At 62.0% G+C, this 23,456-nt stretch overlaps 2 protein-coding genes and 1 long non-coding RNA gene across 6 annotated transcripts; 1 reads left to right on the top strand and 2 right to left on the bottom strand.

The window, feature by feature from the left end:
- Window positions 1-918: 918 nt before the first annotated feature.
- On the bottom strand, window positions 919-10,693 carry HCN3 (hyperpolarization activated cyclic nucleotide gated potassium channel 3). The gene is made up of 8 exons (XM_032093773.1): window positions 10,333-10,693; window positions 7,370-7,799; window positions 7,058-7,219; window positions 6,405-6,623; window positions 5,838-5,984; window positions 5,495-5,735; window positions 4,813-4,977; window positions 919-4,265 (listed from the first exon to the last, which is right to left on the bottom strand). The coding sequence occupies exons 1-8, from the start codon at window positions 10,641-10,643 to the stop codon at window positions 3,121-3,123; spliced, it is 2,820 nt and encodes a 939-aa protein (XP_031949664.1). The 5' UTR covers window positions 10,644-10,693; the 3' UTR covers window positions 919-3,120.
- Window positions 10,694-11,531: 838 nt separating this feature from the next.
- CLK2 (CDC like kinase 2) lies at window positions 11,532-21,737 on the top strand. Of its 3 annotated transcripts, none has more exons than XM_032093788.1 (13): window positions 11,532-11,684; window positions 13,550-13,719; window positions 15,224-15,458; window positions 17,138-17,231; window positions 17,578-17,644; window positions 17,940-18,056; window positions 18,275-18,441; window positions 18,851-18,945; window positions 19,236-19,365; window positions 20,084-20,166; window positions 20,382-20,461; window positions 20,657-20,747; window positions 21,086-21,737. In XM_032093788.1, exons 2-13 carry the CDS (start codon window positions 13,550-13,552, stop codon window positions 21,266-21,268), a joined length of 1,512 nt encoding a protein of 503 aa, XP_031949679.1. In that variant the 5' UTR covers window positions 11,532-11,684; the 3' UTR covers window positions 21,269-21,737. The 3 variants fall into 3 exon arrangements, with proteins under 3 accessions (XP_031949679.1, XP_031949678.1, XP_031949680.1); XM_032093787.1 differs by having other exon boundaries at window positions 17,135-17,231; XM_032093789.1 differs by lacking the exons at window positions 11,532-11,684; window positions 13,550-13,719; window positions 17,138-17,231 and having other exon boundaries at window positions 15,440-15,458.
- Window positions 21,345-23,453, bottom strand: LOC116436568. Of its 2 annotated transcripts, XR_004237034.1 has the most exons (3): window positions 22,701-23,453; window positions 22,468-22,544; window positions 21,345-22,360 (listed from the first exon to the last, which is right to left on the bottom strand). It is a non-coding gene; the product is annotated as an uncharacterized LOC116436568 (long non-coding RNA). The 2 variants fall into 2 exon arrangements; XR_004237033.1 differs by having other exon boundaries at window positions 21,345-22,544.
- Window positions 23,454-23,456: the final 3 nt, after the last annotated feature.

Here is a 23,456-nt window from a genome sequence, read left to right as displayed (position 1 = left end):
CCCCTTAATCAGGCTGGCTGCAGTGTAATCTGAAATAATCAAATTAGAGAGAAACCGCTAATCAGCATTGAGCTCTTCGTGTGTCACGGAGCCTAATTCCTGCGGGGAGCGGGGGGGTTGGGGGGCCGGTAGCAGCGTCCTGCGGGCAGGGGCTGCCCCGGTAACGCGGGGCTGCTGTGGGGAGAGTCGGCGGGGTACAGCGGGGTGGCTGCCGGCACCTGCGCCCTTCCTGCGACCGTGTCCTGCCTTCATCCTGCCTGTGCCCACTTCCAGCGTGTCCAGTGTCCAGCCTGTGGCCGTGTCTGGCCTGCACCTGGGTTCTGCCTGCATCTGCATCCTGCCTTCACCCTCGTCCTGCTGCCTGTGCCCTGCCCGTGCCCGTATCCTGCTTGTGCCCTGCCTGCGCGGTGCTGAGGGTGCCGTGGCAGGTGCTGAGGGTGAAGAGGGTGCAGCCAGAGCACAGCCGTGCCCCGAGACCTGCGCCAGGTGCGGCGAACGCCGCAGTGCCGTGGCTCGGGTGCCCCAGCCCACCTTGCGCTGTGTGACCTTCATTTAATCGCGTTAATGCCTCGAGTCTGCTCTGCAATCAGGCGGTATCAAACCTGCCCCTCCCCCCGGCAATAAAGGGAACGGAGATGGAAGGGGAAAATAACCAAAGATTAAACATTAATCTGCCCAGGGCCGAAAGGGACCGGGGTGGGCGGGAGGGGACCTGTTGCCTTTGGGCTCCTGCTGTGCCACCCAGGTCGGTGGGGCCTGGGAGAGGCCCCTGATGGGCTCCCGAAGATGTTCTGGCTGCCCCCGGCTCTGCAGAGGGCCAGGATTGGAGCTGGGGCGCTGCAGCATCCCCTTATCCTGTCCAATCCCCAGGCAGGGTGCTGTGGGGCCGCAGGTGGTGCAGAAGGAGTCTCCCCCAGACCAGCTCGGAATCTCTCTTTATTATTTAAATCCATTATGTACAACGACCAAAAATAAAAAAACGCTCTTAAATTCTCTGCGATATGAAAACTACAAGCTCTGTACATCGACTGCCGTGAGTGCAAGAGTGGAGGATCATGGTCTTTGGTGGATAAACTTGCGCCCGCGCACAGCCGGCATCCCCAGCCCCTCCAGCCTCCCCGGGGTGAGCACCGGCCCACGAGGTGACACGGTGCAGGGCAGGGGCGACGGTGACAGGAGCACGGGGTGGCTCTGACTCCCGACACGGGGCTGTGGCGTGGGGAGGGTGCTCCAGAGGCGCGGCCAGCGGGAGCTCGGTGCTGTCCGGGCCGGGCCGCGCGCTCTGCGGGGCGCTGGAATGACCGCTAAGACATCTACATCACGCAGTGTGAACACAGCCCGGGGACGTGGGACGCGCGGCTCCGCTGCAGACCCCTGCCCGAAGGGCTGCTGGGGACACACCGACCATGGGGATGGAGCGGGACGTGGGGGTGGGCAGGGAAGGGCTGTTGAAATTCACGGGAAAAAGGCAGTGCAGGACATCCCCTCTGGCAGGCACTGCCGGGGTTCCTGGTGGGCTGCTGCACCCCGCAGGCCGGGCTCCCGCAGCAGCCCTGCGCTCCGGGCTGCTCCCGACGCCCCAAAACACGAGGGTGGAGAACTGAACACCTCACTTCAATAAGTACCGCGGGGAACAAGACCTCGCCCGCTGCTGTGCTGGGGGTCTGGCAGGCTCCGCTGAGCGGCAGCCGAGCCCCAGAGCACGAAGACAAGCCACGGTTCCTGACTCCGGGAGCGGGAAGCAGCTGGCGCAGCGCGGCGGGGTCGGAGGGGACACTACTCTAACCAGGACTGAACACGGTTGGCCCAAAGCGACACTGTAAGCAGAGCTCGGCTGCTCGGCAGAGCCACGACTCGCACACACATTGCACACTACTGTCTCGGGAGGGGGGGGCGTGGGGCATCTGTGGGGACCCCTATTCGAGGGAGGGTGACCCCACAGCCCCACACATCACTCAGGCGCTGCCTGGGACTGGCATCTCTTTGTGACAGCCTTCTGCTCCTGTGGCACTGGTGACTGGCATCTCCAGGCAACCTGGAAACAGGACTGCAGCGCAGGGCAGGGGAGCAGAGCCCGGGCTGAGCATCCTCCTGGAGCCACAGAAGGGTCCCCCCTGGTGACCTTCTGGACACCATCCTGGAGCCACAGAGGGGTCCCTTGGACTGACCCTCTGAACATCCTCCTGGAGTTTCAGGCAGCAGAATCTCCCCCGGCTGCCCCCAGGCCAGGTGGGGGGACAGCCACAGTGCCCGGGTGTGGGGCAGAGCCCTGCCCAGCAGCACATCCCAACCTCACAGGGACTCAGCACCTCTGAGGCAAAATGGTCCCACAAGCTGGGGAGAGGGACTGGGTGGTTGCTCAGTGGAGACACCCCTGCCCCCAGCATTGCCCCTTGGCACTTGTCACACCAGGGGAGCCCTGCCCGGGACCCCCAGGTCCTGGCACCTGCACTCAGGGACCCACCAGGGCCTCGGGGAAGGGAGACCTGGCCCCTGCTGACCCTGGACCCCTGCGCTCTGCCTGCCCCTGCCGTGGGCTCCAGCCTCCAGCCGGGCAGTGGACCCAGGGGGCTGCCTCTCCCTCCTCACCCTAAAGGCAAAGGTGCTGGGCAGAGCAATCTGGGGATCGAGGTGGGCGTGGGGCAGCCCCTGCTGTGACAGAGGACAAGCTGGAGGAGCTGCCAGCGCCAGCCTGGCCCCGAGGACAGGCTGTGGGACACGCGGCACAGAGAGTGGGGGGCCCGGCCCCTAAGGGGCAGTTGTGGGGAGCTGAGCTCCTCAGAGAGGCCAGAGTTTGGGCAAGGGCTCTGACCTGTCCTGTGCCTCCAGGAGGAGAGCAGAACTCACAGGTGGTGATGAGCAAGGAGGGGAGAGCCCGGGCAGGGTGACCCCCTGGGGCAGTCAGCAGAGCCCCCTCCTCATCCGGCTGGGCCAGCTCTGGGGCTGCCCCATGCTCATCCCTGCCGTGCCCCCGCGCCTGAAACAGCCCCTCCACGGCCCCGGGTGCTGCCTCTCACCTCATTTTCCCTCTGACACGGCGGGGCTGGTGCTCTGCTCCTCTCGCCTCCTCTGCCGCCGGGATGCCCGGCTCCCTCCTGCCCGTGTGGGTGCCGCCAGGACTCACATGTTGGATGGGAGTTTGGGCTTCCCCGTTTCCACCTCGGGGCTGAAGGCCACGGAGCCCTTGCGGGAGGGACCTGCTGCCTGCCTGGACGCGGAGCCCGGGGACTGGGGAGTGGACGCTCCCGCCGTGGAGCGGCCGGGCTGAGCCAGCGATCCTGAAGGCATCTGCTGCGAGTGTGCGGGCTGGCCTGGGATCGCCGCGCACGGCTTGGCGAGGAGTCCGGCTACCGACGGCGAGGACCTGCGGGCCAGGTTCCCTGCAGATTTCCTGCCCTGCTTCAAGGAGCTCCCGTCGGCTTGCTGGGCCACCTTATTGGGAAGGGAGGGCTGGGAGGCAGAGAGGAGCCGGACATCCTGGGTGAGCCGCCCCACCGGCAGGCCGTGGATGCTCCTGTGCTTCACCAGCTGCTGGGGCTGCATCAGGAGCGAGATGTGGGAGCCGGTGGCTCGGGACAGGCTGTAGTGGAGCGTTCTCCCCGGCGGCAGCGCCTGCTCGGAGCTGGGGGACGCAGCGCCCGCCGCTTGCTGCAGCAGCGAGGTGGAGACCGAGGTGCCGCGGGACCTGGAGAGCTGGGGCTGGGGGCCGGCCGGGGGCTGCTTGGCCCCCGCTGGCATCTCCCCCCTCTGCGCCGAGCGCGGCAGGGGCTGCGCCCCGGGGCTGGGTCTCTGGGCCGCGCTCTCCAGCGGCGCCTGGGACTGGACCATGGGCGAGGAAGGCGAGCCGGCGGCGGGCGTCTGGAGGTGGGACTGCGCCCCGGAGGGCGAGCTCACAGAGGAGGGCCGGGAGCCGCCCAGGCTGGGCTGGGACCGGCGCACCGGCTTGGTGAGCAGGGTGGCCTCGGGCGAGAGCGGGCTGGAGATGGAGGAGGGCGGCAGGAAGATGTGGGCCTGCAGGCTGTGCTGGTGGGTCAGGGCGATGGCCACGTTGGTGGTGGCGGCGGCCGTCTGCAGGGGTGCGTGCACCAGCGGCTCCCAGATCACCGGCTTCCCGCTCAGCTCCCGGCCCATCGCCATCTGCTGCAGGTCCTGGATGTTGTGGGCCATGTCCTGGTCGTGCTTCACGATCTGCTGGATCATCTCGTTGTTCAGGGGCCCCGAGCTGTGCTCGGCTCGCTTGCGGAGAAGGATGGAGTTCTTCTTCCCTGCGGGGGGAGGCAGGAGCGTCACCGACCCTGGGAGTGTGGGCTCCTGGGGACAGTGTAGAGGGCAGGGTGCCAGTGGGGAAGGGACGATAAAACCTCACCAGCGCGTCAGGGGAAGCAAGACCCTGGGAGGGGTCCAGACTAGAGCAGAGGAAGCAGCAGGGACAAAACAGGGGAGTCCTGACTCCAAAGGGTCCATGCTGGGGGCTAGGGTCCTGCTTGTCCTCCACAGACAAGGAGAGGTGTGGACAAGCAGCTGGCCACTGCCGGACAGTGCAAGTCCAGTGCAGTGCAGTGACATTTTCCCAAGGAAGCCTGTCCTATGGCAGTGCCTGGACTTTTCTGGGAAGGAGAGAGAGGGCAGGCTCCTTCCCCATGCTCCCCATCATCCTCCTTACTGGGCACCCATGGGGTTGGGGCACTGTGATCCACAGGGTGACTCCATCATCCCAGCTCTGTGACTCCATCACCCGTACGTCTGGGGGCCCGTGGGCCCTGGGAGTGGCTGCAGAGCTGATTGTGCTGAGCCCGGGAGGTCACTCCTCACCTATGCGGTCCAGCCGGTCCATGGCCACCGTCTCGAAGGCCCTGCGCATCATGGGGTACTCCTCCAGCACCTCGTTGAAGTTATCCACGGCCAGGGAGTAGAGGCGGCAGTAGGTGTCGGCTCTCACGCTGGCCGTGCGCCTGCCCCGCGTCAGCAGGCAGATCTCTGCAGGGACACAGGCTGGGGGTCAGGGTGACACGGCACACATCCATCCCCCTCCCAGCAGTTGGAGCAGGAACAGCACTGCCCGGCACCCCAGCACCCTGCACGGAGGCGGAGCACGGCTCAGAGGGAGGGACAGACCCCGGAGCCTGCACTGCCATGGCTGTCTCCTAATCTCCTCGGCCAGGCACAGCGTTTTCCTCCCTCTCCAGGCCATGGAGACACCGGCAGGCGTGGCTGCTGTGAAGGCCTGGCCTGTTTCCCTCCCAGAGCTGTGCCTGTATCCACAATAAACTGGCTCAGATGTTCTGCTCTAAACTCCCCTCCTCCCTGGCCAGCAGCAGGCTGGTGGATGCTTCCTCTGCCCCAGCCAGCCAGAACTGGGGTGAAGTGGATGCCAAGCCTTTGGCACTGGGCAAGAGGAGATGGGCAGGCAGAAACATCAGGGATGCCCCAGCTTCTGCTCCCAGGCAGCTTTTGGCCCCTACTCTGCTCTCCAGGTCCCCCAGCCCAGCCTCACCGCCAAAGTAGGAGCCATCAGACAGCTTTGTCTCCTTGTTGCCCTTGGTGAGGATGCTGACCACCCCGTGCTGGATGAAGTACATCTTTTTGCCCACGGTGCCCTCACGGATGATGAAGTCCCCGGGCTGGAAGACCTCAAAGCGCAGCTTGGTCAGCATGGCCGTCACGAAGTTGGGGTCCGCATTGGCAAACAGGGGCATGTTGGCCACCAGGTTGCGGCAGTTGAAGTTGATGATTTCCTGTGGGGTGAGGAGCAGGTCAGTGGGGATGTCCCCTGAGCCTGGCCCCTGCAAGCACCAGCCTCTCCCACCCAGGTCACACCACTGGAGTGCTGCCCGCACCTCTTTGAGCGGCTCGCTGAGCTCCCCCAGGATGTTCTCCTCGTCAAACATCTTGCCCTGGTAGCGGTGCTCGTAGTACTCGTGGATCCTCTGGCGCGTGTCCCCGGGCAGCTTGTGGAATGACATGTACTGCTCCACTTGCTTGTACTGTAGGGACAAGGGGAGTCACACAGGGCTGAGCTGGGACCACCTGCATGGCCGGACAACGCATCCCTTCTCCTCAGTGATATAGATACAGACACCCCTGCTCCAGGGCCCTGTCCCAAAGGCCTCCTCTGGGGCAGAGGACAGGATCCCCGTGCACTCAGGATGCAGGTGGACCCAGGGCAGAGGGCAGGATGGGGCCACACTCTGCAAAAGTGACCCCCGGTATGGACACCAATATGGTCTCTCTCTCAATGGGCAGTCTGAGCTCCACCTGCAACACCCTGAGTGGCAAGGACAAAGATCCCAGCCTCTGGAATCAGTAGGGCACGGCAGCTGTGCCGAGCTGGTTCTGGAGCTGGACCTGCTCGCACCAGGACCCTTCCCTTAGTACCCAGGCCCTCCCTCCCTCACCCCGCTGACCTTCTCCTGGTACTGGCGTCGGGACGAGTCCAGCGACTGGATGAGGGCAGTGGCGTGGCCGATGAACATGGCGTAGCAGGTGGCCCCCACGATCATGCTGAGCATGGTGAGCCAGACGTCGGTCATGCCCTCGGGCGCCTGCTGCCCGTAGCCAATGCAGAGCATGTGGCTCATGGCCTTGAACAGGGCGTGCGAGTACTGCTTCCCCCACGAGTCGTTCTGTAGGCGAGGGACAGTGGCACTGGGGGGGTCGTTGGAAGGTGCTGCAGGGCTGAACCCCCCAGTCCCACCTCCCTAAGCCGGGGAGTTCAGAGACCCAGCGAGAACAAGGTTCCTCCAAGGCCAAAGGGATGAGCTCTCCTCCAGGAAGAGGCACAGGGATTGTGTGAAGCCCTGAGCAGGCACCAGCCCCTGCTCTGGGGAGGAGGCAGGAGCCCCAGTGCCCTGTTCCCTTCCCGAGGGATTCCCTGACTCCAGCAAGGTGGGCTGAGATGGGAAGGCGATGTAGAGATTCTCTCTGCCCTGTGTCACTGCTGTGACCACAGAGATGCTGCTCGGCAGCACGCATCTCCCAGCAGCTCCAGCCTTGCAGTAGGAGACAGGCAACCAAATCCTCTTCCCACCAACTGGGATCACCCCTGTCTGGCACTCACCACCATGCGGTTCTTGGAGACCCAGCAGTCCTCGGGGAAGTCCTGCAGCATGGGCACCAGGAACTGGAGGCAGCCATCCCAGTGGCACAGCAGCAGCATCATCCCAATGAGGTTAAAGATCCTCACCACAGCACTGGCCAGGTCGTACGTCATGTGGAAGATCTGGGGAACAGGCAGGAGTGGAGCTACAGAGAAACTCTTCTCCTAGAACAGCCCTTGGAGCCCTCTGCCCTCCAGACAGCTGTACCCTCTAGCTGGGGACCCCCAACCTGGCCTGGGACCCTCACCAGGAGACCCCCAAGGGGTTCTCACCTCCTCCCACTGGTGGATGTAGCGGATGAGGCGCGAGAGACGCAGCAGGCGCAGCAGGCTGAGGATCTTTGTGAAGCGCACGATGCGCAAGGCCCGGGCTGTCTTGTAGACATCAGAATCCACCTGGGTCTCCAGGTCAACGATGAGGAAAATGTAGTCAACAGGGATGGAGGAAATGAAGTCGACCAGGAACCAGCTCTTCAAGTACTTCATTTTGATGGTGTGAGGGTCAAGGATAATCTCCGTGTTGTCCTCCACCACGATGCCTGTCCGGAAGTTCAGCACCAGGTCAGCCAAGAAGAAAGTGTCCGAAAGCACGTTGAAAACGATCCAGGGAGGGGTGTTCTCATCCTTGAAGAAGGTGATGCCCACGGGCAGAATGATCAAATTCCCCACCATCAGGAGCAGCATGATGAGGTCCCAGTAAAACCTGCAGGGTGGGAATGCAGGGGACAGAGCGGGACAGGGAGGAGTGGGGAGAGGCAGGACAGGGGCAGTTAGACAGCAAACCCAGGGTCAAAGTTAGGGTCTGACAGGGTGCAGAGAGGCAGGTGCCGAGAGCACACACACACACACACACACGTGCCTGCCCACACACATGACTAACACCCTGCTGCTTGGCTGGGACAGATGTGAGCAGATGTGTGTGGAGAAGAGCAATTCAGCACCGGGCCAGGGGCCCTGGGGTGCAAAAGTCACCCTGTGTGGGAACGGGGGGCTGTAGGAGATTGGCTGTCTACCTGTGCCCCCACCCCAAAGCTGACATGTGCCCCACGGAGAACTCAGAGAGGACCTGGGCTTTGCTCCCTTGGAGCTCCCTGTCATCCGCTGTCTCCCCGCCACCACCCGAGTTGGCTTAGCAGGATTTGGGATAAGCTTTGCTGGTTATGCAAACCGAGTGCCGAGCTCCTGGGGCGGCCGAGGAGGATCGGGGAGGCTGTTGTGGTGAGCCAGGCAGCAGCCAAGCAAGGACAGACAACGCTGGTACCAGGGGAAGGTGGGAGGGATGTCTAACCCTAAAGGAGCTGCCAGCATGCACAGGGCAGGAGCTGCACGGCCCTGGGCCTGCAGCACTCCTCATCCAGCTCCTTTTGCTGAGAGTGGACGAGCTCGGAGGGAAAGCCGAGAGATGCTGGGAGCAGCTGGTTATGTCAGGACACCCAGCAGCCCTGGTCACATGCAAATGCCACTGGGATGTTTTCATTCTACACACAGACACGTAACGCCTTCCTCCACCAGGCTTGTGACTCCTGGGATCCCCCGGCAGAGCCGTCACGGGCCCTCGGGAAAGCAAGTCCAGCTCCCACCTTCAAGTGTCCCCAGGCATCCCCTGTTAGTCCCAGCCCTGGTCGTGGGTGTAGGCTCAAATCTCCAAAGGTGATTTCAGGGCAACTCGTAGTGCCCAGTGGATTCAAATCGGCTTTTACAGGTGACAAGAAGCCTGTGGGGATTTCCCACCCCACACCCGTGGTGGGACACAGGCACTGGGCTCCCTGCAGGTGAGGGAAGGGAAGGGAAGGGAAGGGAAGGGAAGGGAAGGGAAGGGAAGGGAAGGGAAGGGACGTCATGGTGCCACAAGAGGCTTCTTCAGAGAGAGAGTACCAGAGCCTGAGCAGGGGTGAGAGGAGGCACCCTCTCCTCAAGGAGCCACTCAAGGTCAGGAGTGATGCCAGGTCTAGAAACCACCCCAGGGTCAGGAGCCTCTCACAAATTAACACCTTCTTGTTGGTGGCCAAGGTTTCCTGGGCCAGGCGAGGAGACGCAGCCAAGGCAGAAGGGGCTGACCTGGCTGAGGAATTGCCTCCTGCACCTCCATGCTGTGCCCTGAGAAATGCTGTGTGCTGAGCAGGGAAACTGCCTGTCCCTGTAGCTGCCCACGCCTGCCTGGAGCTCTCGATTCAAGATTTAGGCTTAAGCTCTTTAGGACAGGCCTTGTCCTTCACACCATGTCAGACTGAACACTCGGGGCCCTGATCTCCATGGCCTTTATGTATCCCCCTAATGTGATAAACACCGGAGTAATCCCTCTGTCTGTCTACCTGCCAGCTCTCTTCATGGCACTGGTTGCAGAAGCTGCTCCTGCCAAGCTCAAGGCTCACAAACTTTGGGATGGTTTCCCTGGGAAAAGGGCTCTCAGGGCTGGGTGTCCTGCTGGGGTGGTGCAAGGGACCAGGTGACTGGTTGGGGCCCAGTGGTTCGGGGAGATGGCTACAGGTGCCAGAGACCCACACCGGTTGCTGGCCCCGTTCTGGGGTGCTTCCCAGGCTGGGGACATCATCCATGTCACAGCTTGCTGCGGGAGATGACTGCCTGGCAGCTTCGTTCCCCGTGGAGAAAGCCCACCCTATATGACTCAACATCCCCGTGACACCCAGTTCCTCCCACATCATCCATCCCCGAGCTCCCGCTGTGATCCCGGTGACACCGTGAGCCAGGCCCGGCTCCTCGCTGGATGACCAGCCCTGCTCCAGCCGCGGGGAGCCGCGTCCCAAGGGGATGAAGGCTCCTCACCGAATTAAAAACAGCATCGAGAAGGGCGGGGGGAGCTGTAAGGGCAGGCAAAGCCCAGCAACCCCTGCCTCCGCCTCCGCACGCCCGGGGCCGGGTCAGCGGAGCTCCGCGGCTTGGCGGAGCCGGGCTGCCCCCGGGCACCGGGAGCCCCGAGGGCCCGGGGAGGCTGGTGCGGGACGGAGTTGTCCGTGCGGGCGGGATAACCCCAGACGGGAAGGGGCTGGGGCAGCGCGGCCCCGGGCTTCGGCGGTGGGCAGCCGCCTCCCCGGGCCGGTACGGAGCCCCGGCTACCGGCACTTGTTGCCCCTACGGTGTCGGGCGGCGGGGCCGCGCTCAGCACCACGGACAGCGGCGGCGGGCACCGGGCCGGGCAGCGGAGCCGAGCGGGGGCCGGTGAGGGGATGGGGGCCGGTGCCGGTGCCGGGGCGGGGGTCGCGGGGCCCGGATCCCACCTGAAGTCGCTGTAGGGATGGATAATCCAGGCGCCCGCCGACTTCACCCGCTGCCGCTCGATCTCCACGGCCCGGTGGCTGCCGAACATGCGCAGCGAGAACTTGTTCACGGCGGGCTGCAGCATCGCCCCGAGCTGCCGCTGCACGAACGTGCCCGCCGCCGCCGCCTCGCCCTCCGCCACGATCTGCTCCGTCGCCGCCGGCGAAGCCGGGGCCGCGCCCGACGCCCCCGCGGGCGCCCCCGCTGCCTCCCCGTCCAGCACCGGCGGCTTCTCCCGAGGCTCGGGGCTCCGCCGCGGCGCCGCCTCCATCCCGCCGCCGCCGCCTCGCCTCACGTTTCCTTCAAACGCCCTTGCCCGGGCGCCCTGCCCGCCGCCCCGCCGCACATGCCCGGCCCCGGGCGGGCGGGCGCTCGCTCGCCGCCCGCGGCCACTCGGTCACCGAGAGCTCACGAAGCTCCGCCGGCGCCCGCCTGTTGCGCACGCCCCGGCGCGGGCGCGGCCGCCGCCGGCAGCCGGGAAGAGCCGGCGGCACCGGAGCGGCGGCGCGGGCAGCGGCGAGGCCCGGGCGGCACCGGAGCGGCGGCGGCGGCGGGACCCCGCGGCGGGCGGGGCGGGGCGGGCGGGGGCGGGGCAGCGGGAAGGAGGACACGCCCCCTTTGTCTGGCCACGCCCATCGGCCCAGCCCCTCCGCTGCCGGAGGACCTGGAGAGGGGCGTGGCTTCAAGGAGAGGTGGGCGGGACTACCCGCTCTAGACCCCGCCCTTTATCTTATAACCCCGCCCCATCGCCGGCAGAGAAGCGAGAAAGGGCGTGGCCTGATGAGACGGGGCGGGGCTAATTGCCATAGTCCCCGCCCTCCGGTCTAAACCCGCCAGGGGCGGGCACGGGGCGGGGTTCCTGAGCAATGGGCGGGGCTATCAGCATAGCCCCGCCCCTCGGCACCGTTCCGCCGCCGTCAGAAGGGCGGGGTGTGGCTTCAGGGATGAAGTGGGTGGGGCGATCTGCCATCGCCCCGCCCCTCGGGTCTAACCCCGCCCCTCGGTCTCGCCCGGTTCGCGCCGGTGGGGCCCGGAAAGGGGCGGGGCTTAGGCAGGGAGCTGGGCGGGACGCGCCTCCGTCGGCCACGCCCCTCGGGTCTAGCCCCGCCCCGCCGGCCCCACCCGGTGTGACGCAGCTCCGCGCGCCTACGTACGTGCGTACGTGCGTGCGCGCCTACGTGCGTGCGCGGCCCCGCGGGCTGGCAGGACCCGGATCGGCGGCGGCGGCGGGAGCTGGAGCGGGGCCCGGGGGCCCACGGCCGCCATCACGGATTTCCTGTGGGACAAGCGCACCGGGCTGGCTGCGAGGACGGTGCGGCGCGGGGCGCGGCGGGGCGGGGCGGGGTGGGTAGGCCGCGGCCGGTGAGGGCGGCGCGGGGCGGGCCCGGCCTATGGGTCCCGGCGGGGCCGCGGTGGGAATCGGCGGCCTGGGTGTTCCCGCGGGGGCGGCGGAGCCGGATGGCCCGGGGAGATCGGGTCGAGGCCTCATCGCCGAGGCCGCCTCGCCCTCGGCCGATCTCTCCCGGTGTCCCGGTGCTTCCGGCCCTGCACGGCGGAGGCCCCGCCCGGCGCGGCCGCCATCACCGTCTCCAAACCGGTTCCAGCCCCGCTGCGGAACGCCCCGGTGCTCGTTCCACGGAGACGGGGCTTGGCGGGCCGCCAGCGCCGCCTTCGCTCTCCCTTTAGTCAGCGGCTGGAAACGGCGAGGCTCGGGGGGAGCCCCGGGCAGAGCCCCCCCGTGCAGGGGGTACCGAGTCCGTGCCCCCGGGTCACCCCATCGCCGGGGCCGGTTCGGCCTGTCCAAGCCCAGCCGGTGATGTCAGCGCAGGGCGGGGACGGGGACGCAGCCGGGGGCATTTTGGATGGGGGAAATTGCCGCGGGAGCTTTTTGGGCAAAGGGAGCTCCGGCTTCTATTCCGGCCCTGGCACAGATTGCCCAGAGAAGCTGTGGCTGCCCCATCCCTGGGGTGTTTAAAGCCAGGCTGGACGGGTCTTGAAGTAGCCTGGGCTAGTGGAAGGCGTCCCTGCACATGGCAGGGGGTGGAACTGAGTGAGCTTTAAGGTCCCTCCCAGCCCTTAACATTCCACGATTTTATGATTCGTGCTTGAAACAAAAATACGCGTGGGGAGCGTGTGAGAGCTGTGGAGCACGGCTTGGCAGGGTCTGAGGGGCTGCACGCGCTGTGCCATCTCACCTCAGGATCTTCTTGGCTCATATTCCCCCAGAGAGGCAGAGCTGAGGGTCTGCAGGGCTCTGTTAAAGTCCATTGGGAAGGGTAGGTTTGCTTCTGGGCGGATCCCCATGGGCAGAGGATGTGTATCACAGATCTCCTGAGCTGGAAGGATCATCAAGCCCCACTTCTGGCCCTGCACAGGACATCCCATGAATCCCACTCTGTGCGTCCCTGAGAGCATTGTCCAAACGCTCCTGGAGCTCTGGCAGCTCCGGGGCCGTGCCCGTTCCCTGGGGAGCCTGGGCAGTGCCCAGCACCCTCTGGGGGAAGAACCTTTTCCTGATACCCAACCTAAACCTCCCCTGGCCCAGCTCCAGCCGTTCCCTGGGGTCCTGTCACTGGTCACGGAGAGCAGAGATCGGAGCTGCCCCTCCTGAGGAAGCTGCAGCCCCTGAGATCTCCCCTCAGTCCCAGCTGAACAGACCAAGTACCCCCAGCTGCACCTCGTGTGGCCCCCCCCCAGACCCGTCCCCACCCTTGTGTCCCCTCCAAGTGTAGATGTCCCTTGCTTGGCAGTAAACCTGAGGCATCTCTTGAGGAGCTGCTCTCTGGGTGTCCATTACTGGTGCACAGGGACTTTGGTGATATCCAGGGCTTCATTTCACCTTCCCTCAGTTCTCCGTGGTGCTGCTTCCCACCTTCCCAGGGAGCTTAAAGAGACAAGGTGCAAAAGCTGTTCCTGGAGCTGTGACAGTAGAGATGGGTGTGAAAAAGGGATATGAACCTGGGAAAGAGAACCAAGGGGCAAGCACAGCCCCTGTGGGTGGTCTCATCCAGCCCTGTGGGGCTCTGGGATCTCTCAGAGGTTCCTCCCCTCTCTCTCAGATCCCCTGGCTCGCTCACACGCGCTGCTGGTGGCCTCCCTGCTCCTGTCCCGTGCAGCTGTTGGGGCGGTCCCTGCTGTCCCCAGGGGTGTCTCACAGGGTCCCCACTGTCCCCGCAGATGCCGCACTCCCGAAGGTACCGCTCGTCGGAGCGCAGCAGCCGCGGCAGTTACCACGAGCGCTACCGGAGCCGCAAGCACAAGCGGCGGCGGACGCGGTCGCGGTCGAGCAGCAGCGAGCGGGACCGGCGGCACCGGCGGGAGGACAGCTACCACGTCCGATCCCGGAGGTGAGGGGGGCTCAGACCTGCTCTGTTGTACAGAGTCACGGCGGTGTTGGGTTGGGAGGGAGCTCTGGGGACACGTCCAGGTGGATTTGGGATGTCTCCAGTGAGGGAGACCCCGTGCTCGTCCTGGGCAGCTGTTCCGGTGCTCTGCCACCCTCCATGGGAAGAACTTCTTCCTCGTGTTGAGGTAGAACGTGGTGTGTTTTAGTTTATGGCCATTGCTGCCCATCCTGTCACTGGGCACCACTGAAAAGAGTCTGGTACTATCGTGACACCTGCCTTGGAGATATTAATATGCAATAACGACATTTCCTTTCAAGTCTTTTCTTCTCCAGACTAACCAGGCCTGCCTCCAACACCTCATTAAGAGAGATGCTCCAGTCCCTTAATCATGGCCTAGTCATCCATACTCACCCAAGTTCTGTGTGACCTTGGCCTGCTCTGAGCTGTCACAGCCTGGGCAGTGCTTGTCACCAAACGCCCTCCACTCCCCTCTAGGGAAGCTTCCCTGTCCGACCACCCAGGAGCCCCTCTGGCAGTGCCACTCCACCACCTGAGCTGGGACCGAGGCCCCTTCGCAGCGGTGGCTTCAATGATCCAGTGGGTGCCCTGTTTGACTCCCTGCACACCCCACGCTCCCAGTCAGACCAGTTTCCGTACTGGCTCAGCCCTGGTTTCCCACAGCAGAGTCTCAGACATCTCAATCCTTAAAATTAATTTAATCTTGTTGCAATAACAAAATAACAGCTCTAGCTGGTGCCTCCAGGGAGGGATCCTGAACAAAGGACCCGCTGAGCTTTTATCCCTTCACAATCTCAGCACGGGAAGATCTGGGGTCCTCATCTCCAAGTGTCCCTGAGTGTCCTTCACCTGGCTGGGACACAGGTCCCTGTCCCCGTTGTTGTGCAAAGGGTTGGCAGTTCATGGCCCCTTGCCTTGTGCTCCCATCCCTCAGCTGCCACTGTCCCTGGAGCTGCCAGCACTGAGTGTATCCCCTCTGCCGTGCTTTTGTGAGACACCTGGAGCGCTGCAAGGTTTTGGTGTTCCCAGCATAACAAGGACATTGAACTGTTGGAACAAGGCCAGAGGAGGCCAGGAAGTTGTTAAGAGGACTGGAACACCTTCCCTATGGAGACAGGCTGAGAGAATTGGGGCTGGGAGAGTTCTCCAGCCTGGAGAAGAGAAGGTTTTGTGAAGACCTCACAGCACCTTCCAGTATTTAAAAAGGGGCCTACAAAGAAGCTGGAGAGGGACCCTCCATGAGGAACTGTAGTGATAGGGCAAAGAGCAATGGGTACAAACTGAAAGAGAGAAAAATTAGGTTAGACATTGGGAAGACATTCTTCCCTGTGAGGGTGGCGAGACACTGGCACAGGTTGGCTGTGGATGCCCCGACCCTGTCAGCGTTCAAGGCCAGGTTGGACAAGGTGATCTGGTCTAGTGAGAGGTGCAGATCTTTAAGTCTGTTCCGACCCTTCAACGTTCCCCTCTGCATCCCCCTGCCCAGCTACGACGACCACTCTGCAGACCGGAGGGCCTACGACCGGCGTTACTGTGACAGCTACCGGCGCAACGACTACAGCCGCGAGCGGGGCGACGCCTACTACGAGCCTGAGTACCGACATTCCTACGAGTACCGGCGCTCCCGGGACCGCGAGGGCAGCTACCGGAGCTGCAAAAGCAGCCGGCGTAAGCACAGGCGGAGGCGGCGCCGCAGCCGGTCCTTTAGCCGCTCCTCATCGGTGAGTATCCTGCTGTGCTGCGCCTGCCCTGTAACCTTTCTCTCCCAGGTGCCGAGCTGGGTAAGTAGAAAACTCACTTTCTAACGCTCTCTCAGACTCGGCTTGAACTGTGTGTTAGAGAACTTTTGGTGCAGAGTGTTCCTGCCCGCGTCCCTGTGCGCCATGGCCGGTGCTGCCCTGTGCCAGCTGGGCGCGGGTGGCTCAGACCCTCTGTCAGTGTTGCCCGCGCAGGTGGGAGGACAGGAGTGCCCCGCGAGGCTGGCGGGTCCCCAGGGTGGTGCTGCAGCTCCTCCCGTTCGGTGATGCTCGTGGAGAGCTGTGTAGGAGCCCCAGCCAGGCAGGATTTGTGCAAGGTTCAAACAGCCAGCGCTCAGCTGGTCCCAGTCCCAGAGAGCCTGTGACAGGTGGCTTGCCCCTGTGGTCTCTGTTTCAAGCTGTGGCAGGAAGCCCCTGGCTCTGAGGGTTAGAACCTGCTCCAGAGCAGGATCCTCCTGGGTGGGCCCAGCTGACGTGGGGTGTCATGTGAGGGGCTTTGCGGAGGAGCAGAGCTTTTGGACCACTCAGTTCAGGTGGAGGCAGAACCATCCCAGGCTCTTCCTGGCAGCATCCCTGGCTTTCTCTTCTTGTCTGTTCTGCTGTTCACCTTCCACTTCTGTTAGACCTCAGACATGTTCTCTGCTCTGTGTGTGGAGCTCTCAGTGTTGTCTGGTCTGTTCTGGCTCTGTGTCCAGGGAGGGGATTGGGGGCTGGATTAGGGTCCCAAGTCTGCTGGCTGGTTGCTCCCAGGTGTGGGGATACTTAGCCGAGGAACCGAAGGCAGGAATTTTCTCTTCTGTGGCATAAACCTCTTATCTGCCTCATCCCAGGCTGTCCCTGTTCCCTGTTGGGCTCTGCTTCTCTTCTGGAAGTTAGTCCTTCCAGGATCAGCTTCTTTGGGGGAGGGTCTAGGAGGTGTCCGTCTTTCCCCAGGCAGTCACTGCAAACTTTTGGTTTTGGATGGATCGTTGTATCTAGAGCTGCTTCTGAAATCTCGGAATTCATCTTTCCCTGAGTGTCGGGGCTGGGGGAAGCCGTGTGGGCGGTTATTGGAGTGGGATGGGGGTGCCTGTGGGGGCAGCCTGGGCTTGTGCAGGACCTCCCGGCACCTGACTCCTGCTGCCCTTGCTCTGCGGTGGCTGTGGGGCTGCTGGGAGCCCCTCCCCGTGGCCTCTGGCCCTCGGCGTGCTCAGGCAGTCCCCAGGACCCGAAGGCCAGTGCTGTTCCTCTCTGAGCCCCCGTGGGAGCGAGAGCAGCCGGCCCCTTCCATGCCCCTCGGCTCCCTCACTCTGACAGCTCTGCTGTCACACTGGTTCGGGTTGGGGCTGTTTGTAGGTTCTTTTTTTTCTTTTTTTTTTCTTTTTTTTTTTCTTTTTTTTCCTTTTTTTTTTTTGCTACAACGAAAAGCAAACTGTTTTTTTCTTTTCTGAGCTAGTGTGTTGTATCTTGACATGTTCCCTTGCAATATCCCTATCGTTATATATTCCTCTGTGCCGTATGAATTGGCTGGGAATCTCCTCCTGCAACCCCTCCTCAAACAACCATGTGAATTTCCAAACCAACCAATGCGTGACGCTGGCTGCTGCGCTGGTTTGAAAATCTGATTGGTGAATGATGAATTCCCTGTCTGCCTGGGCCAGCAGCGGAGTCGACAGAGCAGCAGAAGGGCCAAGAGTGTGGAGGACGACGACGAGGGGCATCTGATCTATCGCGTCGGCGACTGGCTACAAGAAAGATGTACAGCCAAATCGTAACATAATTTAGCTCTCTAGTTAAGCTCCCATCGCAGTCGCAGATCTGTCTTATCTTTCTGTTTCATTTTATTTTCATTGTTTATTAAAGAGAAACCCTCTCCTTTTCCTTCCCCTTTTGTTAAAGCTACGTTTATATTGTGTATTGTTACTGAAGTGCCAGGGAATTAGGGCAGCTGCCTTGTGCAGCCGGTGTCAGCCTTCCGCTGCTCCGGTCTCTCCAGCTGTGTGCAGGTTAGGTGTTGCAATGCATTCTCCTCTGCCCTGTGTATCGCTGCAGCCAGGTCCTGCTCCCTCTCTCAGCTCCTTCCCTCTCCTTCTCTCCCTCCCAGATGAGATTATCAGCACCTTGGGGGAAGGCACGTTCGGCAGAGTGGTGCAGTGTATGGATCACCGGAGGTATGTGGGAACAGGAGAGACCACAGCTGGCAACAGAGCATTTTGGGCATCATGTGGGAGCCTGGGGGTGAAAATCAGTCTCTTGGTTTCCAGTAGCCTCTGCTGCTCCGGGCACTCACCCTCTCGTGTTGCCCATGTGCTGGGGGAAGCTTCTGGGCTGTTTTGTAGCAGGGGAAAGGGCACAGCCTTGGTGGACACCCCTTAATAATAACCTGCTCGAGCAAGGGTGGGAAGGCTGGTCAGAAGGTCCCTTTCACAGGGCTCACCTTGTGCTTTCTTCCTGTTTCTCCCACAGGGGTGGTGCACGTGTTGCTCTGAAAATCATTAAAAATGTAGAGAAATACAAAGAGGCTGCTCGACTGGAAATCAACGTGCTGGAGAAAATCAACGAGAAGGATCCTGAGAACACAAAGTGAGTGTGCCCTGGTGTTCAGCAGGAGGGGCCGGTTCCAGGGTTGGGGTGGAAGAGGTGCTTGGTGGTGTGTGGTTGAATGTGGTCCTAGATGGTTTTGGAGGCATCTTGGCTTGCTGTGGGATACAGACTGAGCAGGGAAAGGAGGAGCCTGGCACAGGGGTGACACAGCTGAGCGGTGCCTGCAGAGCTGTTCCCAATTGGAATGTTTCTGTCAGTCTCTGTGTCAGGATGTTTGACTGGTTTGACTACCACGGCCACATGTGCATCTCCTTCGAGCTGCTGGGGCTCAGTACCTTCGATTTCCTGAAGGATAACAACTACCTGCCTTACCCCATCCACCAAGTACGGCACATGGCCTTCCAGGTGTGCCAGGCTGTGAAGTGTAAGTGTTCCCTGCTGCTCTCCCCCTGCTCTGGGCTGACCTGGGGAGCTGAGCAGGTTGCAGTTCTGCAACTGGTGGCCCAGAGCAACAAGTTTTTGCTGTGGTTCTGAGCCTGAGCCTTCCTGCCCCTCTGGGAATGAATCCTCTTCATTTTCTGATGCTTGTGGGCTGGCAGTAGCTCAGAGCACTCCAGCATTCACCCCCCTGCACCTTCTGGCGATCAATACAGTAAATCTCTGTGCTTCTACTGAAGCATCGTGGCCTAGACTTTGCCTGGCTGTTCACACCCAGGTTGAAACGTGGGCTAAACTGGTGCCAGGATGAGCAAACTGAACCAGTGATGGCTTTTTGTGGGGTGCAGCCTTGCTCTGCGTCTGTCCCCTCACCCCGATTCTTTTTGCTCCCTCAGTTCTGCACGACAATAAACTCACCCACACTGACCTCAAGCCAGAGAACATCCTCTTCGTGAACTCTGACTACGAGCTCTCCTACAACCTGGAAAAGGTAACACACTGCCTCGAGTTGGGTCTCCTCTTGGATTCTTGATGTCCCTGACCTTACCAGAGGAGTCAGACAGAGCCCCAGGGGATGTGGGCTCCATGCCTTCAGGGCTTTGCATGATCTGCCAGTGCTCAGGCAGCGCTAAGTGAGCCATGGTGACCCCAGGCTGGTGGTGGGAGCTTGTTTGGGGCTGAGCTGTGGGGCTGCCGAAGCTTTCCCCTCCCGTGGTGCCCTCAGCTCTGTAAGGAAGGGGCTGGAGCTCGCAGGTGACGGATCCCGTTCTCCCCATGCAGAAGCGGGATGAGCGCAGCGTGAAGAGCACGGCCATCAGGGTGGTGGACTTTGGCAGCGCCACGTTTGACCACGAACATCACAGCACCATTGTCTCCACCAGGCACTACCGGGCCCCTGAAGTCATCCTGGGTATGTGCCACTGGGTCTCTGCCAAGGCAGGTGTGCCCCTTGAGGGCACTGAGTGCTGCCCACTGGGCTGGCCGGTGTTGAGCTTCCACATCATTCAGGAGCTGTCCTGGATTTGCCCTGGGAGGCGGGAAGTGCTTTATTTACCAGCTCTGCAGTGCTGTTTCCTGGGAAGGCCGTGGTTACGGTCCTGTCATTCTGGGGTTGTTCTACCTGGAGAAAAGGAGGTTGAGGGGGGACCTTCCCACTCTCCACAACTTCCTGATGGGGTGGGGTCGGGTTCTGCCCGCAGGGAATGAGGGACGGGGAAGAAGAAATGGTCTCAAGTTGTGCCAGGGTTGGACATCAGGAGGAATTTCTTCCTGGAAAGGGTGGTCAGGAACTGGAAGGGGCTGCCCGGGGAGGTGTTGGAGTCCCCATCCCTGGAGGTGTCCAAGGAATGACTTGATCTGGCACTCAGTGTCCTGGCCTGGGTGACAAGGTGTGGATTGGTCACAGGTTGGAGTTGGTGATCTTGAAGGTCTTTTCCAACTTTGATGATTCCATGATTATTAGCTGGTGTGTTGGCATTGCTGCCAGCTGGGCAGTGAATTGCCAGCAGAGCTCCAGGAGCCTGGCTGGACTGGGATGTGTTTTTTCAGTTACTTATTTTTAAAAGGAAGAGGGATTTGGAACCTTGGGTTGTAACTGGATCATTTATTTAAACAACATTGTTTTTCAGAGCTTGGCTGGAGCCAGCCCTGTGATGTGTGGAGTATTGGCTGCATCATCTTTGAGTATTACGTGGGCTTCACCCTTTTCCAGGTGAGAACTGTGTTGTGCGGCTACTTCCCAAGTGGTGAGAGGATGCTGGCTGCTTCCAGCACAGCCCAGAGGCCCTGGGACTGATAGGCCTGTGTCTTGTAGGGACACCCGAGGCGTTGGCCAGGAAGGGGTTCTGGGTGGGGGAATACCCAGGGCTGGAGGCAGAACCACTGGCATCTATTCCATGCCTTCCCTTTACATTTTCTCTCCCTCAGACACACGACAACCGGGAGCACCTGGCCATGATGGAGAGGATCTTGGGGCCAATTCCTTCTCGGATGGTCCGGAAGACAAGGTGAGTGAGGCCAGCTGGGCACTGCAGGTTTGCCAGCCCTCCTCTGCTCCGTGGGCAGTGGTTCTCCCTGAGGGATCCCACTTTGGAACTGCCTGCTGAGCCAGCTGGCTTTGTCCCACTGGGGCTGGCACCTTGCTGCTGCTGCAGGGTGTGTTGTGCTCAGGTGTAACCTGCTCCCCCCTGTTACTCTGACAGGAAACAGAAATATTTCTACCACGGCCGCCTGGACTGGGACGAGAACACCTCAGCTGGACGCTACGTCCGGGAGAACTGCAAACCACTGCGGGTAAGGCAGCTTGGCCCCTCTGATTCCCCCTCTGGGCAAGCTTGGGCCAGCAGAAGGGTCAGACCGGCGACTTTCTGAGGGAGCCTTGGCTGTGCCAGGCATAGGAAGCTGCAGCAGCCTGAGTTTAATCTGAAGTGGAGCACAAGGAGGGCACGGAGAGCTCAGGAAGTGCCTGGGGAAGGGAGGGTGTGTGAAAATCCGTCAGTTCTGGGGAGAGGAGCACAGAGTTCAGGTCCTGAACAAACCAGCCTTCCCCCAGCTTAGCCTGTCAGCCCAGGGAGCATCCCAGGACAGGGTTGTAGCCTCCTTGGGCCTGACCTTCCCCCTGCACCTCGCAGCGATACCTGACCTCGGAGGCCGAGGACCATCACCGCCTGTTCGACCTCATCGAGAGCATGCTGGAGTACGAGCCGTCCAAGCGCGTCACCCTGGCTGAGGCCCTCAAGCACCCCTTCTTTGACATGCTGGGCATGGAGCCCAGCACAAAAATGTGGGACTCGAGCCGGGACATCAGCCGGTGACGCCACAGGTGCCAGCCAGCCCTCGGATTCTAGCCCCCGTGGAGGCCTGTGTGATTTCTATTCAGACACTTGGTGCTTTTTTTTTTTTATACATGAGATGAACTTCCTGGACACGTTTGTAAAGCTGTTAATATGTGAGATACTGTAAATAGCCCAGATTCTCTGTCGGCCTCGGAGCACCACGGGCCTGACCTGCTGTCGCTGCTGCCGTTCTCGTGAGGTGAGGGGGCCTGTGTGTCCGTGCTGTAAATACCTCTCGTCACGTGTTGCTTTGTCTCCTGTTCCTGCCCTCCTCGGTGTAAATACTCCAGGACTCGCAGCTCTCTGTAGCTTATCTGTTTCCTTGTAAGTTATGGAACTGGTGGGACTGCATGGGAATTATTTTTTGGATCAATGTCATAGCCCATCCCCACACCAGAGTTTTATAAGAATTTTGTACAGTCTTTGTGAAAAATAAATATGAAGTGAATAAAGCACCTGGTCTGGGTTTGGCCTGACAGCAGCTGATCCTGGGGCTGTTCTGCTGTGCTGTGTGGGGGGAAGGAGAGGGATGAAAGGAACTTTGTGGTCCAGGAAACCAGCTCTATCCACCTGCACCATTCCTCCCAAGCCTACACTGAGTAGGAGCTGCTTTTAGCCCTCAGGGCTGCAGCTGGACCTGAGTCGATGCTGGTATGGGCGTCAGAAAACCAGGGGCTGGCCCTTTCCTCATGCCCTGGGTGTGGTGTTGGCGTGGGAGGCAGAAGGACAGCGGGGCCCTCAGGTGTTCCCTTACCCCAAGAAACCTCTCAGCCTCAGGTAGGGTGGAGCACTGGCTGCTGGTGGTGGCTGTTGGAAGAGGGGTGTCAGGAGCCCACATCCAGCTGTCCTACACCCACCCCAGGGCTCTCTGTGTCTTTTTGGCTCTTCCCAGCTCTGCAGGGAGGCTGGGCCTTGGTTTGGACTGTTCCCTGGGCATTGGTGGGGCTGTTTCACAGCCGATGGCAGGCGGGAGAGCCTCGCTGGGGTGTGGGAGACAGATGTGCTCTGCTTGACCCTCTGCGGTGGCACCATCAGGCTGTGCCAGGCTGTCCTGGCCCTGGCGGGCTCTCACTGTGTGGAAGGGAAGGGAAAGGTCTGGTTTCACCTGGAGTGAGTGTGGGGGAGTCTCAGCAAGAGTGACACTGAGGGATCTCCGTGGGCTTGTGATCCCGACTTACCGAGCTTGGGCTGGGAGCCCTCACCTGCCTCCTGCGGCAGCAGATCCTGTCCCCCTGCCCGTGTGCCCAGCCCTGCACTGAGGTTGGAGGAGAATTAAATTGACCAAATCACACCTGTGGTCTGGCTTAGACTTCAAAAAAGTAACAATCTCATGCTGGTGTCCAAAACCCAAACCCACAGCTCCTACCTCTGCCTGGAGCAGCTCCGGGCTTGTGTTGAGGTGGGAGCTCACCTGTGGGATTCGTGTGTCACTCTCAGCCTGTTCAGAGGCTAAAGAGTCTTTTTAGCAGTCTGCTGAGCACCGAGAGCTGGGAGGGGACCGAGGGCAGGGACGGCTGCATGTCCTGCTCCCGGGATGCTGAGGAATCCCTGCTCGGGACGGGGTCAGTGTGCAGTCCGCGGGCAGCTGGAGTGGATGGATTTGGGGATTCCTATAAATAACCGGTCCAGGAGACACAAGTGAAATTCCCCAAGTGCTCGTCGTGCCGCGAGTCCCTCCCTGGGGGTCGGACTCGGCGCCGGCCGGCTCGGTGACAGCTGCTGGGGTGGCCCCCGGGACCCGCGGGGTCACGCCTGGGGGGGCTGCGCGGGCAGCAGGCGAACGGCACCGAGGCCGCCCCGGTGAGAGGAGGGAGCCGGACCGGGGGCCGGAGGTGAGGTCTCGGGGGGACCCGCAGGAGAGGCCGCCGCCCCGGTAGGTCCAGCAGGGCGGGGACCCGGCACCATGGGGACAACCGGGGGCGACGGGGCCCGTCCCGGGGTCCCGGGAGAAAACGGGGGGGGGGGGGCGAGGGGGGATGCGCCGCACGTGACCCCGGGACACGTGGCCGCGTCACGTGCGCGCCCCACCCGCGCGTGCGCAGCGGCCCCCTGCGGCGGGGTCTCCCGAATGACGTCACGGCGCGACGGGACCAATCAGCGGCGGGGAGGGGCGGGGCTTGGCGGCGGCGGCGGCGGCCCCGGTCCCGCGGGTCCAGCGCGCTCCCGG

Source organism: Corvus moneduloides, chromosome 29, assembly GCF_009650955.1.
Source record: "Corvus moneduloides isolate bCorMon1 chromosome 29, bCorMon1.pri, whole genome shotgun sequence".
NCBI classification, from domain to species: Eukaryota; Metazoa; Chordata; class Aves; order Passeriformes; family Corvidae; genus Corvus; species Corvus moneduloides.
Note: the sequence above shows the minus strand (reverse complement) of the source record. Positions and strands in the feature narration are given on the sequence as shown.

What these genes read in the sequence shown, in the direction of transcription:
- HCN3 (XM_032093773.1), bottom strand. Translation starts at nt 10,643, where the DNA reads ATGGAGGCGGCGCCGCGGCGGAGCCCCGAGCCTCGGGAGAAGCCGCCG. An exon ending in CATCCCTACAGCGACTTCAG is followed by an intron (nt 7,800 to 10,332) that starts GTGGGATCCGGG and finishes CCCACCCTGCAG; the next exon opens with GTTTTACTGGGACCTCATCA. An exon ending in TCTCCAAGAACCGCATGGTG is followed by an intron (nt 6,624 to 7,057) that starts GTGAGTGCCAGA and finishes CCTCGCCTACAG; the next exon opens with AACGACTCGTGGGGGAAGCA.
- CLK2 (XM_032093787.1), top strand. Translation starts at nt 13,550, where the DNA reads ATGCCGCACTCCCGAAGGTACCGCTCGTCGGAGCGCAGCAGCCGCGGC. An exon ending in TCTCCTACAACCTGGAAAAG is followed by an intron (nt 18,946 to 19,235) that starts GTAACACACTGC and finishes CTCCCCATGCAG; the next exon opens with AAGCGGGATGAGCGCAGCGT. An exon ending in GGCCCCTGAAGTCATCCTGG is followed by an intron (nt 19,366 to 20,083) that starts GTATGTGCCACT and finishes ATTGTTTTTCAG; the next exon opens with AGCTTGGCTGGAGCCAGCCC.